The sequence below is a fragment of the Scomber japonicus genome, chromosome 12, assembly GCF_027409825.1.
Source record: "Scomber japonicus isolate fScoJap1 chromosome 12, fScoJap1.pri, whole genome shotgun sequence".
NCBI lineage: Eukaryota > Metazoa > Chordata > Actinopteri > Scombriformes > Scombridae > Scomber > Scomber japonicus.
In genome coordinates this window covers 17,500,831-17,515,350 of record NC_070589.1, presented here as the reverse complement: position 1 = coordinate 17,515,350, position 14,520 = coordinate 17,500,831, and the positions used below count along the sequence as shown (strand labels likewise).

The window sequence follows — 14,520 nt, the reverse complement described above, 5'->3', positions numbered from 1 at the left end:
GAATCTAACCTAAAAAAAGAAGTACAAATATTGTTGCTATGTCTGTCAAGCTTTCAGTTCTCACATGGCACATAGATTGCTTAAAATGATTAAGGCAGATTTACCACAATGGATCCTTGACTGCAGAAATGGGACACAAAATCTGGCTTCTTACTGCTTGCTAGAGGCTGTTGATTTTGGCAGCTGAAATGACAGCCGTCACAGGCAGATTTTATCAGCTCTAGCTAGCTAATTAAGCTAATGTTAGCTCCATGAATTGTTTGAAAATGGTGCATGTGTTTTGGTATTTCTTAATGGCTTGCTTTGAAAGAAAATCTTGTAAAAGGGGTCCTAAATAATGCATTTGATGATGATAATTTGCTAAAAGCCATCCTTACCATTTGGTGAAGCATGTATCGAAATTAATAAAACAATGGTCTTGTATTGCAGTGTAGAGTTAGTCCTTGTAGTATGTTTTCACTTTTAAAACTCTATAAAAGAGAAAAGCCTTTTAGGATCAAGACTAAACATAGTGTTTGGAGAATGTGGAAATATCTTAGGTAACATTGATGGGGACTGCTGCATTGATAACTTCCCAAATCCAATAGAGCATGACAGAACCACTAACATTAGACTACACGGGACACAATAGTAGCTAGTTAGTCAGACATGCCAATGTTTTAAGCATTTTACATTAGAGTGGATGAACACAATGATAAATCCATTCCTTATACTTTTCCTCTAATTTTTTATTTTATTTTAAAAGGCTGAAAAAAGGACACAACTACAGCCTTATGCACACCTCTTTAATGCCTTGATTTCAGCAGGCACAGCTGTGTTGCTTTCCAGCTGTGACGTGGTTTTGTTCGGTTCTCAGCATGGCATCCTACCCCACTGGGAACATTTCAGAAGCAGAGCATTTTGCTCCAGCAGTGTCAGAGAGAAGAGAGCCCCCCCCTGTACCTGGAGAGGAGGCTAGAGGCGGTCATGGCAGCAGTGGTGTCATATAATATTTTGATTTTCCACTTCCAAGATTAACCTTTCGCTGTCCATGGTGACAGATATCCTCTACAGTTGAATTTTGGCCTGGTGACATCAGTTATAACGTAATATTGATGTTGTGATGTGAAATACGACTGGAGTCTGCACAGTGTGTTTTATTTTGAAAATTGACACCTCATGTTTTGGAGTTTGATAGGGTGAGACAGAGTGGCTTGGGTCTCTGGCTATGGTGTCTTTACAATTCAGGACCTACTTGACTCACTGGTGGGTGAACCTCGATCTGTATTTATTCATGCCCAATGCAAGGTATTCTAGATTTCCTGCTGGGGTTGTTTGACAGTGGCCATGCTGCATCCACTTTGGGGTGTTTACAGCAGTGATTACAATGGGCCACAATGGTTTAAATCGCTTCATGGCCAGGAGCCATCAACTGATGAAGCGCCTCCTGCAGGGTGCCCACAGGCTGACACCCCCTGCTTGACATTTTGTCCCTCAATTGGACCTTCAGATGGTGCTGGATGGTCTACCGGGTCTGCCTTTTAAGCCACTGGGTCAGACGAACCTGGAGGTGCTGTCACTCAACACAGTGTTCCTCTTAGCCCTGGCATCAGCCAAGTGAATGGGTGACATGTATAATAGGACATTGTAAATGCAGTAAACAGTTGATCCCATGGACTTTAGACTTATCGGCCTTTTCTTTGAGCTCTAAGACAAAAATCGACCACAATATGAAAAAACTGAACTCTCACCACAGTGTTTTTACAAATTTTCTATTCTTCAAATGTAAAAAATGTTTTTTCAGTGTTGCAGCTAGTGAGAAAATTCTTCATATACCGTATCAGTGACATTTTATTTTGTGTCCCTGTTGGGTCTTTCCTGAATGTTTAGTCCATCATTCTGTAAACAAAAAATATAAAGGACAAACAACGAGAGAGCCCTGAGTGCATACCTCATGCAATGTTTTTTGTTTCACATTGTCTCTCTCTGTAGACTGCCACTCATGCTGCTCCATCAGGAGACAATAAGCTTGTTCGCACTACCAGAGTGAAGAGACAGACCCCAGGGGGCGATCAGCCCCCCTCCGCTTCCCCAGCCAATCAAACCCTTTGGGAGCAACCTGTGGTCTTTAACCACGTCTACAACATCAATGTACCCTTGGAGTCTCTTTGCTCAGTCGACCTGGACGCCTCTGCACCACTTGCCTCAGGTGATGGTAAGGTCTTCTGATAGATCGACTGTTTGGCTTGAAACTTACTGTGATTGTTTTATCTGCTGTCCTGGAGGCACCTTATGTTCATGCACTTACACACAGACACAAAAACAAGTTGTATTTAGTAGTTTTTTTATTTTGAGACCTATTCTCTTTATTTAAAAGGTGCTCGTGCTGAGCTGGGGTCCAGACCTTCTGTGGAGGGTCCAATGGATCCAATAGGACCCGCAGAGTACACTGAACAGACCCTGGATACTGACAGCCAGGTGGGATTTTTATAACAATATTTTATTTATTTCATTCATTTAACTGGCAGTAAAGCATTGAGATGACCTATATCAGATGACACAGAATGGGATATGAAGACAGACTGGAGGCATTGCTGAAGGACATCTATTTCATCACACATAGTCATTTTCATGCAGCTATTTAAAATGGTGAAATGAAATATTTATATTTGCTCTTAAATGTGTTTAAATCCCAAAATGCACTTCATTACCAAACTGTCCTCCTTGTCCAGGTAACATTCACTCACCGCATCAACATCCCGAAAGCAGCATGCGGTTGTCCGGCAACAATCACAATCCAGCAGCTTGCCACGCGGGTGGAGATGCTGGAGAGAGAAGTTTCCCTACTCAGAGCTCAGTGTGGATCTGGTTGCTGTGGGGAAAGCTCCGCCATGGGTGAGTGCTGTTTAAGAGAGAATAAAGAAAACTTATGGATACAATTTTTGTTTATATAAGCAATTTTATCAACAGTATTTGCATTTTCTTGGTAACATCTTGGTATCAAACATTAAAATATAGGAAGTAAAGATATAAAGCAGTGTCAGAAAAACATTTAAAGCAGGCTGTTTCATATGTAGCAAGATGGGAAAAAACAGGTTAAACAGGCACAAAAACTGTTTATACCATGAATGATTTTAAGATAGTACAGAGGTGAAAGATAGGAGCAGACTTTTGATGCTGGAGAGCGTTTTTTTCTTCTGCTGCACATTCTAGACCTAAAAGTTGTAAAAAAAAAAAGCTCTCAATTCAAGGGATGCTGCCATTATAATATGAGGGGACTGGAATGGTTAGAATTATAGGATATATTATAGTTAAAGGATCTGGTCCATTGACACCATCACCCCATTCAAATATTTTCTGAAAACACTCTATCTCTACAGTGAGAATATGATTATCTCCAGCAGTCACGAACTGAATCAGAATGAGGATGAAATGCTCAGCTGAGGAGAATGATGGCGGGATGGAAATTCAGAAAATGGGACATTAGTTCAGATTTTTATTTATGTCTTGACTACAGTTTCCTACCATCAAAGCTGTTCACTCAGTGGGGATAAGACTTTCATAAAATGTAACTGTAAGTTGATATTAAAGTGAGCAAATTCTTAAAATATTAAGTACATGCAGTTTTTTAAAGAGGCATCTACTGTATGAGTCCACAGCCATGTTCGCAGCTCTGAGAAGCTTATGGGCTTTTAGCTAATAGCTTTAACAATTCATCCTGAATTCACCTGTATGTCAGTACTAGATTTCATGGCAGTACATGTAGTTGTTATAAAAAACAAAATGCCTAGAGAAGTCAGGGCATCGCCAAAGCCTGTAGGATCATTGGGGAGCCACATATGTTTGTACAAAACTTCATGGCAATCCATCAATGGGATATTTCAGTCTGCACCAAAGTCAGACACCCAAGATATTTCCATCCTAAGAGCCAAGATGCTAAAAAAGCACTCTGTATGTATGACTGTATGAGATTTCTTTTCATCTTTGAAGCAAACATAATTTTGTTTTACATGTACACTTTTTTCTCCCCCAGGACGTCTAGACTTTTTCCCAGGCTGCAGTGGCCATGGCAGCTTCAGCCTTGACCTATGTGGTTGTATCTGTGAGGAAGGTTGGAGCGGCAAAAACTGTTCTGAACCCCGCTGCCCTGACGACTGCTCCGGCCAGGGCGTATGCATAGAAGGGGAGTGTGTGTGTGACCGTGACTTTGGAGGTGAAAACTGCTCAGAGCCACGATGCCCTTCAGATTGCTCGGGCCGTGGTTTGTGTATTGACGGGGAGTGTGTGTGCGAAGAGTCTTTTACTGGCGAAGACTGCATGGTCGGGAGGTGTCTCAATGACTGCTCAGACCAAGGCCTGTGTATCAATGGGACATGCCAGTGCCGACCTGGGTATGTGGGAGAGGACTGCTCACTGGTCTACTGTGCCAACAACTGCAGCAAGAAGGGAGTCTGTAAGGATGGATTCTGTGTCTGCCAGGATGGTTTTGCTGGAGATGACTGCAACTCTGGTAGGCTATTACTTTTTATCCTTCACATCAAATCCATCCTTTGGCTGTTATCAAGAATAAAAACTAGTTTGTCTGACGTTTGTTGTTCGATTCCCTGAAGCAGAAAATCTAGGAAGGGAAGTATTCATCCTTTAAAACCTCCTGTCAGTGTGACCAGGAATAAGTAACTCAAAGCAGAAATTCAACCTAAACAGACTTCAGAATGACATCCTTTGACCCCGCACACAGTTAAGTCTCAATTCTTCAGCAGGGGCAAGTTTCTTTTAAGAGTTCCTACATTAAATAGAGTGTCTCCATTACCAGAAGGGATTTCCTGTAATGTGGGTACATTCTCTCCTCTTCAATTGCTGGCACTATTGCTAAAATTTGTGTGAGTGCAGAAACTGAAAACACATTTCAGGTTACAGTCTAGTGAGTATCTTCAAAAAGGTATGTCTTTATCTGGTTTACTTACAGTGTAAAGGGTGAATAGAATAATAAAGACATTTTTACATCAAGGCACTCTGAAAGAAAAAAGAATCCAGCTTTGGGTGATTTTACACTGTTGTATGTCATTAATATTTGACATTCAATAAAGTGTTGTTTGTGGTAGATTTTGAAGAAGGTTTAAAGAGAAAAATCTGATATCAAAGCAAACATTATTTCAAAGATATTCAAATACGGCTGCATCTAATTATTTTTTATTGTTGATTGATCTGTGGATTGATTGATTAATGGTTGGCAAAGGCTATTTGCACCCCTGGTGCAAATATCAATGAATGCTATTTGCACCCCAGTACAATTAGGAGTGCATGCTGCAGGACTGAGTGTCGGAGTGGAGAGTCTGGAGATATGCGGAAGACTCCTGTATCACACCAGGGCAGCGGGATAAATATACATCGCTGTTCTCTTCTGTATATCATATAATAATTTCTGTCCGGTGAGATCTGTCACTTCTCGGCGTGAAAACATGTCAGGTGTGGTGTGTGAGCGAGAGAACAGCTTGAAATGCATGTGTCTCACGGCCAATGCCTGAGACTTGAGAGGTCTGAAATGTATTTGGTATCCATGGCAACCATAGATATTTGATGGAAGATTTAATTTAAATCAAATATCAAACTGAAGGTTGTAAATTCATATATTTTCGGGTTGTATGCATTTACTTAAAGTTATGAAAATGCAGCAGAGTTTTTCCGCTGTAAAGACTCATGTCTCCTGCACTAATGACAGACACGTTGCCCATTACGCCACCGCTTCAGTCCTACATGGTGATGTGACAGCCCCATATGTTTGCTAATACGGAAGATAGATATTGGCGACATATAATTTCTAACTGACAAATGCTTGACACTTGTATGCATTCACAGATGAAAGATTAGGAAAATATAATACAACTCTCCCACCAGAAATGTCTGGATAGGAGATGAAACCTTTCTAAATTTGCCCTTTTCTGCCTGAGGTTGTTGTCATGAAGAGCACCTACTCAGAGAGAACCATTGAGGAGATGAGGTCTATCTTCAGCCATTTTGGTTTGCCACAACAGCTTGTTAGTGATAATGACCCGCAACTAGTGTCTGAAGAGTTCGAGACATTCACATCTATTTGTACCAGGGGTGCAAATAGACACTCCGTTAATGGTTAATTTGTTTCAACAGATATCTTTAAGTAAATGATATAAAACAGAAAAGCAGCAGAAAAAGAATATAAAACCAGCATGTTTGGCCTTTTTGTTGATGGTTAATTGAAACTATTAATCGGTTACACAAATTGCTGGTGATTAATTAAAAAAAAAAATTAACTACTCATTCCAGTGCTAACTACAAAATGTGACATTTTCAAACTCTCAGCCCCATCATTTTTAATATACTGTACAGGCAGCCTTGAACAACAAACCACTTTATGCTTCAGTTGCAGGTGGTGCGCTGCGTGACTTGCTGGACAGCAGAAGGTGTAACAGCATTCATTTGTCAAAAGTCACATTCATCAGGGGAGAGAACTGTCACATTAGCTACAGCTGAGACAGTTTCTGAGCCGTGCTTGCTTTTGTTCAAAGCCACCTCTCCACGCCAAAATATCAGATCCTCCTCTGCCATTTTGGGCAGCTGTCAACAAAGTGAAGGATGAGGACAGACAGAGGGGCGATTAATAGAAAGACAGGGACGGCAAATCATATTACTCTGGCTGCTTTCTCCCTGCCACCCTCCCATTTAATATCTATACCGAATGAGGGAGTCCGAATTGCTCATTTCTTTGCAATTAGAGGCCAAAATAGCCAATGCTTGTAGGAGATAGTTTGCTGAATACAAAACGAAGCAGTTCCATTACTAGAGACCTGTAGGGTGACAGGCCTAAGTGTTTCATGTTATCAAAAGCTGAGGAAAACACTATGCATTTTTGCTTCAATTATGGTGGCCTATATTCTCCCACCATGAGAAATAATGGAGGCCTTTCAGGCATGGTATAAGATATAGTGTATATTCACATAAAAGTACTGTATATCCAACCACAAAGCAGAGATCAACTTGTGCTGAAGAGTGGCATTTAATCTTGACAGCAGAGGTATTCCACAATCACTTCAATGAATTCTGGAAAAGTACCAGTGACATTCTCATGTTGTTGACATCCTCCAAGTGCAGTGGAAGTCCCAACTGACATTTACATTTCTCACATACAGTAGTTGTGTCTCTCGGTGCTTTGAACACAGCTTTAAAGTTGTTTAATGCATATAGATACTACTGAGAGGATGACTTCATTATGCTATTTGGATCAATCCTCAAATAACCTCAAGTTTAGTGTTTCCCCTATATTCATCATGCAGTGGCAGTGGTGTACAGCTGCTAAATTTTTGCACAACCATAAATATTAATGGGCTACTAATGATTTTCATTATGACATTGTACAAGCACAATAATCCTCTGCATTATCGTGCAATTGTTTTGAGTCATCGACTAGAATAGATCATCAAATGCGAGACCACTTCCTCACCTCATTATTCAATGGACCCTTATGTGAAAATTACTGATATAAGAGTAGTATTGCTCCTTTAAGGGAGCAGTGTGTAATTTGTGTGGGTGGGAGTGTGTGGTTGGGTGAGTGTTAGAGAATGACAGTAAGTGCGAGTGGAGTGAGAAAAAAAAAAAAGCAATAGGTTATGAATCTGGCAGTAAATGTGCAGTACAGACATCAGTGTGTCTGTTAATAAATGCTGCAGCTTCATCGGTTGTTTCCTCGACTGCTGGAAAAGTGAAGAGCCCTGAAGTTAGCACAATAGTATAGCCTAACCTAACCAGACTCACAAAAGCTATAACAGGTAATGTGGACTGACTGAACACCTTTTTGACCACACTTTAGCTAAACAGCCTACTTTTTCTGACCTGGTGAAAAATATAGCATTCCTACTTGGTTGGCACGGTGCCTAACCCTAACCCTAACCCTAACCCAATGGCACCAAACCACCTCATTGGTGAGCAGTGTTTAAGCAAAGTGGAATAGTAACTCCAGTTCTGTGAGTATGTGTGTAGACCTCTTGCGGGCTTCGCTTTTGGTTTACCCTTTGAGGCTCTGTCTTGGCACCTGAGAAATATCTTGTGTCCCTTGCCTCTGCTGCTACCGGATTTGCACAAATCCTATTTCTATTGTCTAGGTCGATGGAACCAGGCTGAGGCCGACTCTTTTTCCATCTGCATAGCACTCCATTGGGAGGAACATGACGGACTAGTAGGCTACAGATGTTCCCTATTACAAACCAAAAAAATATTTCCACTCTGACTGTTTTAGTTTCATCAATTAAGCAAAATAAAGAGATCTGCAGTTATATAAAAGATTTGAAATGCCTTCAATTAAAACAAATCAGACAGAAATAAAGTGAAATACAGAAATACGCATTTTAATATGTATCTAATTTCTATGTGTGCATTTACTGTGGTATTAGATTATTTCATCTGCAACCTCAATAACTCAATTAATAGTTTTTCATTGTGAATCAAAACACAAAATTAAGTGAAAAAGAGTATTGCATTTCAGGGTTGTCCAGCAGAGGGCAGCATAGAGGTGCCAGTTTTACATACAAAGCACTGTCATTATTTTTTATGAGGATATGAAGGGGAGAGTTTAATTTTTTGAGATAGTGACACACTTTTCATGCCACAATGTAAAAGAATCTACTGTTCAATTACAGCTCTGGGACCGAGGCCATGAACATCAAAAATAATCCATTCAGCTATTAGAGACAAACAAACTAAATAACATGTTTTCATTAAATTCTGACAGTAAATACACACATCAAAATGAAATACAAATAACACTGGGCCCCATGTGTTGTATATTGATATCCTAAGTTTGTCCTTACTGAGGTATCGTCACGCCCCCCATGTGTTGTCATGATTGTCCTGAGCAACGTTAAGGAAGTAAAAGAGCATTTCTCCTGTGGTCTCATGTATCTTTCATAGTTGTAATAAGAGTTAGTATACAACAAAACTGGCGTCGAGGTAATGCGTTCTCGTGTTGTGCCTGTTATTATTTGGCCGAGTTTTTTTTCTCAATTTCCTTGGTGATAAGAAGGCTAAAAGAGACTGCAAAAAGGGAAGAATTGCATCAGGACCATAAAGAAAATAAGGGCAGTCAAACGGAAAGAAAAACAAACAAAAAAGGACTGATAAATTGTACAAATGAGCATAGGCAACTTTCATTCACAAAACATTCCTGCTTTCAGAAATAGAAGGCAAACATACAAAATGTGAGAGTGACAATAGGAGACCCAAAACAATTAGACAATATGAATCTGACTAACCCTAACCCATCACAACAGCTCTGCACTGTGACAGAAATAAAGAGCGAATGATTTGATGTGAAGTTACATGCTAAGAAAAAACATTATTTAAAGCAAAGGGCTCCATGATGGGAGGTGGTCAAGGGATGTGACAGTCACAGAGATATTAGAGGAGAATATTATCATGGGTCAGAGTGAGAGAAGCTTCCTGGAAACTACTGAAAAAGCCTTCTGGTAAATTGACAGCCATGATGATGAAAATATGGTGAACAGAATACAAATTGTGCATTAAATTTGTCTTATTTATATATGATGATTTTCTTTGGTTAATTTTAGTATCATTTTTAAACTCAAAATTAGGATTAGGACATTATAAATGTAAGTCAAAAAAGTGTTTCCCAAATCAAGAAAAGCAGAGATGATCTATTTGACGTGTACAACAGGTAATTTGTACCTAAGAAAGAAATGTCACAGATAGGAACAAATTAGTTGTATTTCACTTTATTTCTGATTTGTTTTCATTTAGGCATTTTAAATTTTCCCTGCCATTATACAAAGTACCCTAAAGGTAAACTTGTCCCCTGATGATGTACTGACCTCTGATGTCAGCCAGAGGTTTACCATCAAGGTTGTAGTTTAGTTGATACTGCCATATCTGCCTAAGAGAGAATACTGATTAGACCTAATGAGACTTTAAGACTCCAGGCGAAATTCTTGAATAACCTTCAGAAAGCTGCCCTTTTGAAACAAACCTGACTTAAAATAGTTTTCGCAATTTTCCAGAAATCAAGAAGACAAAAACATTAAGCAGTTTAGTTAGTTCTCAAGTGATGTTACCAGGATTCTTAGGATTATATTGATGTAGATTGATCTAATTTTCTCCTCATACATGGCATGTTTGGTGAATCAAGGTACAAATGTGAAGATCTTTGAATTGTCTTTGTCATCTGTAGATTCCCCAAAGCAAAACAGTGTCAAGTGAAAAACAATGAGATCAAGTTAGAAAATGAAAACTGCTGTTGAAGTTGAAATTGTACCCAATTTACAATGGTTGAACAGGGTCTAGATAAACTGCATTTGATAAATATTGATGTCAGATTGCACATGTCTTGGATGACAGTTTCATATTTGCATTAAAATGAACTGGTTGTTGATGACCTTTTATGTGACAACAATGTTTTTGCAGTATCTTGAGCTGAATGTTGAACATTTTAAGCTTCAAAATTGTTGACTAATTTCTCAGATCATCCTTTTCCAAAGTGCTCACTTGAGAGTCTCTCCTTTATTTTTTTATAGGAATTAGTGTCTTCACTTTCAAGCAGATTGTCTTTTTCAACCTCCTGCATGATCATCAATCAATATTCTTTTGTCCCATGGATTAGTGCTCCATCTTTTGATTTGTTATTTCCTTCATATACATGTATATACTTGATGATGGAGTAGTCCCCAGTGCAGGTTCACTGTATTAAACTGAGCAAGCTACTGTACAGCATGCACCCATCTGTAAAGTGTGTAAGGAAGTAGCTGAAACAAAGTGTCCACAGAATCCCTGAGTAGGACTCAGTGCTGTGCCGTAGAGTCCTGTATCACAGGATGTAGAGATGATGGGGATGAGAGGTTGTTTATCACACCATCACACTAACTGCTCCTTTACCCTCTGCTTTTCTTGCTTCCCTTCCCTGTTTACCTTATTCTCTGCCTCTCATTTAATGCTCTGTCTATCTTAGAAATGTAGTCTCCTCAACATCTCATGAGTTTTTCTTCTCCTGTCCTCTTCTGTCCTCTGTCCTCTGTGCATCCTGTTCGTAGTTTTTCCAACTCAAACTGTTTGTACATACAGTATCGTCTTTCTTATCGTCTTTTATGTCCTTTACCTTTATCCTCTTCCCCTTCCTCCTCCCCCTCATTGTTTTTGGCAGAGGGAGCTGTAAACACTCTTCTTTATGCATCCACATTTACATTCTGAACCACCTCTAAGGTTTATGGCTTGACTTCACTATCTCCACTTCAGCCCAAATGAATGACTGTGCTTTTCCCTCTCATGTTAACACTCAGCCTCTTGTTGCTACAAGCAGCTTCTTTTACAGGCTGGACTGCACACACATAAAGCAGTCCGCTCAAATCTGAGATATACTCAAAATGCAGATTGCAGAAGACCACATACCACTATCTACAAGTGCACAGGCACAAGATTTTGGCTTGGGCTTTGGGTATTTGGGTAGTTTCAATTAAAACACAAAACCATCTTAACCTGTGGGCATCAAGAGTTGCAAACATTTGCTTAACATAGTAATACTTGCAATTTTCTAGCCAGTTACTACAATGCTGACATTGCAGTTAAATATTATAATTCTCATTGTATAGTAAGCCCCCCCCCCAAAAAAAAAAAAAAAACTAACCCTAACTCCAAAAAACAAATTTTATAACATTATTCACTTTTTTCACCGTAACAGTGGCACCTGCCATGAACCTGAAGATACGAGGGGTGACGGATCGAACAATTACCCTGGAGTGGGAGGGATCAGTGGTGCTGACAGATTTCTTAGTGACATACACACCAAGCAGCCCCGGAGGTAGGTACAGAGATAGCAGGAGGTTGTAATTTCAGTTTCAGTTGATTGAAAATGTCTTGGAATAAAAGAAGGGCATCCATGTATCGGTTTATCTTTTTACCTGTCTCTCTCTCTCTCTCTCTCTCTCTCTCTCTCTCTCTCTCTCTCTCTCTCTCTCTAAGGTGTACAACTAGAAATAAGGATTCCAGGGAATACCACAACCTGCACTATCACAGGCCTGGAAGCAGGCATGGAGTACAATATCAATGTGTTTGCTGTTATTAACAACACTATCAGCGTCCCTGCCAGCATTACTGTTTCTACCTGTAAGTGTTGTCCTGTGGGTTGTTTTGACAGAATCTTCCCATGGGAAGTTCTCTGACATTTCATTGCATCCATTTTTGGTCCATGACTAACATAATATGAATTTTATACCTCAGTTTACAATTGTATAACTTGTGTCACACATTCATCCATGCAGATGCACACACACACATTGTCTCTCACTTTTTTTCTGGTCAATCTGAGATGTTTCTCGGGGTCAATAGAGTGAGAATACCACCTGCTCCTTGGCACCAACTACTTGTGATTCTTATCTGTAACACCTGCTTCGTCACTCACACTCAAATACCCACATACAAATGCACAGAAATGCACGCGTGAACACGCTCTAAATGTGTAACTTCTAGTTCATGTTAATGCTAGGTCATTGCTCCCATGCTCATCAGAACTATGGAAACTCACTCAGCCCCTTAATAAATAATTGTGAACAAAAAATGTAATCAGCTGTACATCAGGTGATGGGTGGCTACATACAGTATGTTAGCATTAGTGCAGCCTTGGCTGTGAAATGATCTATTTCACAGATAAGTGAATTTAATTTCAGTGTTTGGAGTAGTAAAGTCAATTGAGGCTAATTAAATTTGATGCCACCATTTTATTTGTTGATTTGTCTGTGCAAAACTTAGTTATGAAATGTTGTATTTAATTATCCAGTCCGATTTATGAGAATATCTGCCTTTGGCACTTGGCTAAATAAAGTATGAGCTAGGGTTATTTGATCTTTCAAGGGGTTTATGTATAACTATAATCAATACTGTTAAATCATTGCATATGCAAGCGGAAAAAAACTGCCTGTTGTTCAATAATTTTACATCAGGCAGAGGGTAAACAGCACCTTTTGATTAAAAAACAATGCACCGACACAGAAGCAACAGAACAGCAATATAAACGTATAAGAGAAAAGTTCAGCATCGGACACCTTCAGCATGAGATGGAGTAGTGATTTATGGGCTGTGTGGGTCAGTGAAGAACAATAATACGTCTCTGCCTTCCTCTCCAGACCTCTCCAATCCTGATGGTTTAGTCTTCAAATCCATCACAGAGACGTCAGTGGAGGTCCAGTGGCAACCATTTTACTATTCCTTCGATGGATGGGAGATCAGCTTCATCCCCAAGGTAGAGTCAAAGCTGTGTGATCACTCAGTGTATGTGTTCACTGTCAGTGGCAATTTAACACTTTGAGTGTTGTGAGACAAGTGCGTTATCTTTATGGGTGTAAGAAGAAGAAGAAAACACTGGCTAATGGTGGCTTTAATTGATTATCAGCAAACGACTGTACAAAATATTCTTGGTTGAAAAGAAATGTTTTTAAATCTCGCTAATGCCAAATTCTCAGTGACTTTGAATGGCTGTGCAGAAACAGGAAGTTAACTAAGAGGGTTTGCTCAGCTTGAGGCCCATATCAAATTAGACAAGCGGATTGTCTTAAGCTTATTGGCTATTAGGTGGATGAGCCATTAAACCCTTTTTGAGAATAACCCTTTATAAAACCAGGTTCAAAGCCATAAAGCAAAAACCTTTCTCTTTCTAATTCCCGCTGTAAACTCAGGTACTCTAGGCACTCTAATCTCTTGCCCTCTCACAGTAATTGGTTTTCTCCTTTAAGGTGTTCTCTGGGGGAGATATCCTTTGGTCTGACCAGACCCCAAGCCCTAAAAATGATGTTAAGATGCTTTTTCGTATTTGTTTGAAACCTTTTTAAAGATAGAAAGTTTCTGAATGAAAAAAGGCTGTGAGCCTCCTAATTTCATTTCATTGCTTTTAGCTCTCCCTTCATCTTTCTCTCTACGTTTGCTGTTTTCTGTCTGCTGTCTCTTTTCTTTAAGCAGCATCCATCCACCCCAGCCTTTCATTGTATCCTCTCATTTTTACTTTCCACCTCTTTCAAATCCCCAACCTACTCCTCTCTATCCCTGAAGGTACCCCCCATCCTTTTGTTTCTCCTTCACGTCTCTCTCTCTTCTCCTCCTCTCTCCATCGCTCCCTGTAAGTGTTCCTCACCCTGTCTTTCCTCGCTTTCCCTTTTTCAATACAGCGGCAGGGGAAATCATATTATGAGTTGGCAGTCCCGCCCCCTGTGGATTTAATCCAGCAATGGGGATTGTGAATTTTGACAATCTCGTAATGAAAGTAGGCATGAAAGCTTTGACCTATGCGAACAAATACAGAACTGAGAGTGAGAGAGGGAGGGTGAGCTTCAAGACCTGCCGTTAACACTGTTAGCAAAAGCCACAGTGGATATCTGACAATCCAATGAAATTCCACACTGCCAGTGTTTTGGATCACATACCTACTACACCATCTAATATGTTTCATTTTGGGCTTTTCATAACAAATCCACAGGCTAAAACAGTTGGTCAGTACAATTACAAGTAGAACTGTACTAATAT

General features: G+C 39.8%; 1 protein-coding gene across 1 annotated transcript in view; it reads left to right on the top strand.

The window, feature by feature from the left end:
- tnr (tenascin R (restrictin, janusin)) overlaps positions 1 to 14,520 on the top strand; it is a 126,455-nt gene that overhangs the window by 57,663 nt on the left and 54,272 nt on the right. Inside the window, exons 4-10 of the mRNA XM_053330721.1 lie at positions 1,972 to 2,188; positions 2,357 to 2,457; positions 2,712 to 2,874; positions 4,013 to 4,489; positions 11,690 to 11,809; positions 11,971 to 12,114; positions 13,131 to 13,246. Of these exons, the coding sequence (XP_053186696.1) occupies positions 1,972 to 2,188; positions 2,357 to 2,457; positions 2,712 to 2,874; positions 4,013 to 4,489; positions 11,690 to 11,809; positions 11,971 to 12,114; positions 13,131 to 13,246 (1,338 nt within the window). The remainder of the gene's footprint in view (positions 1 to 1,971; positions 2,189 to 2,356; positions 2,458 to 2,711; positions 2,875 to 4,012; positions 4,490 to 11,689; positions 11,810 to 11,970; positions 12,115 to 13,130; positions 13,247 to 14,520) is intronic.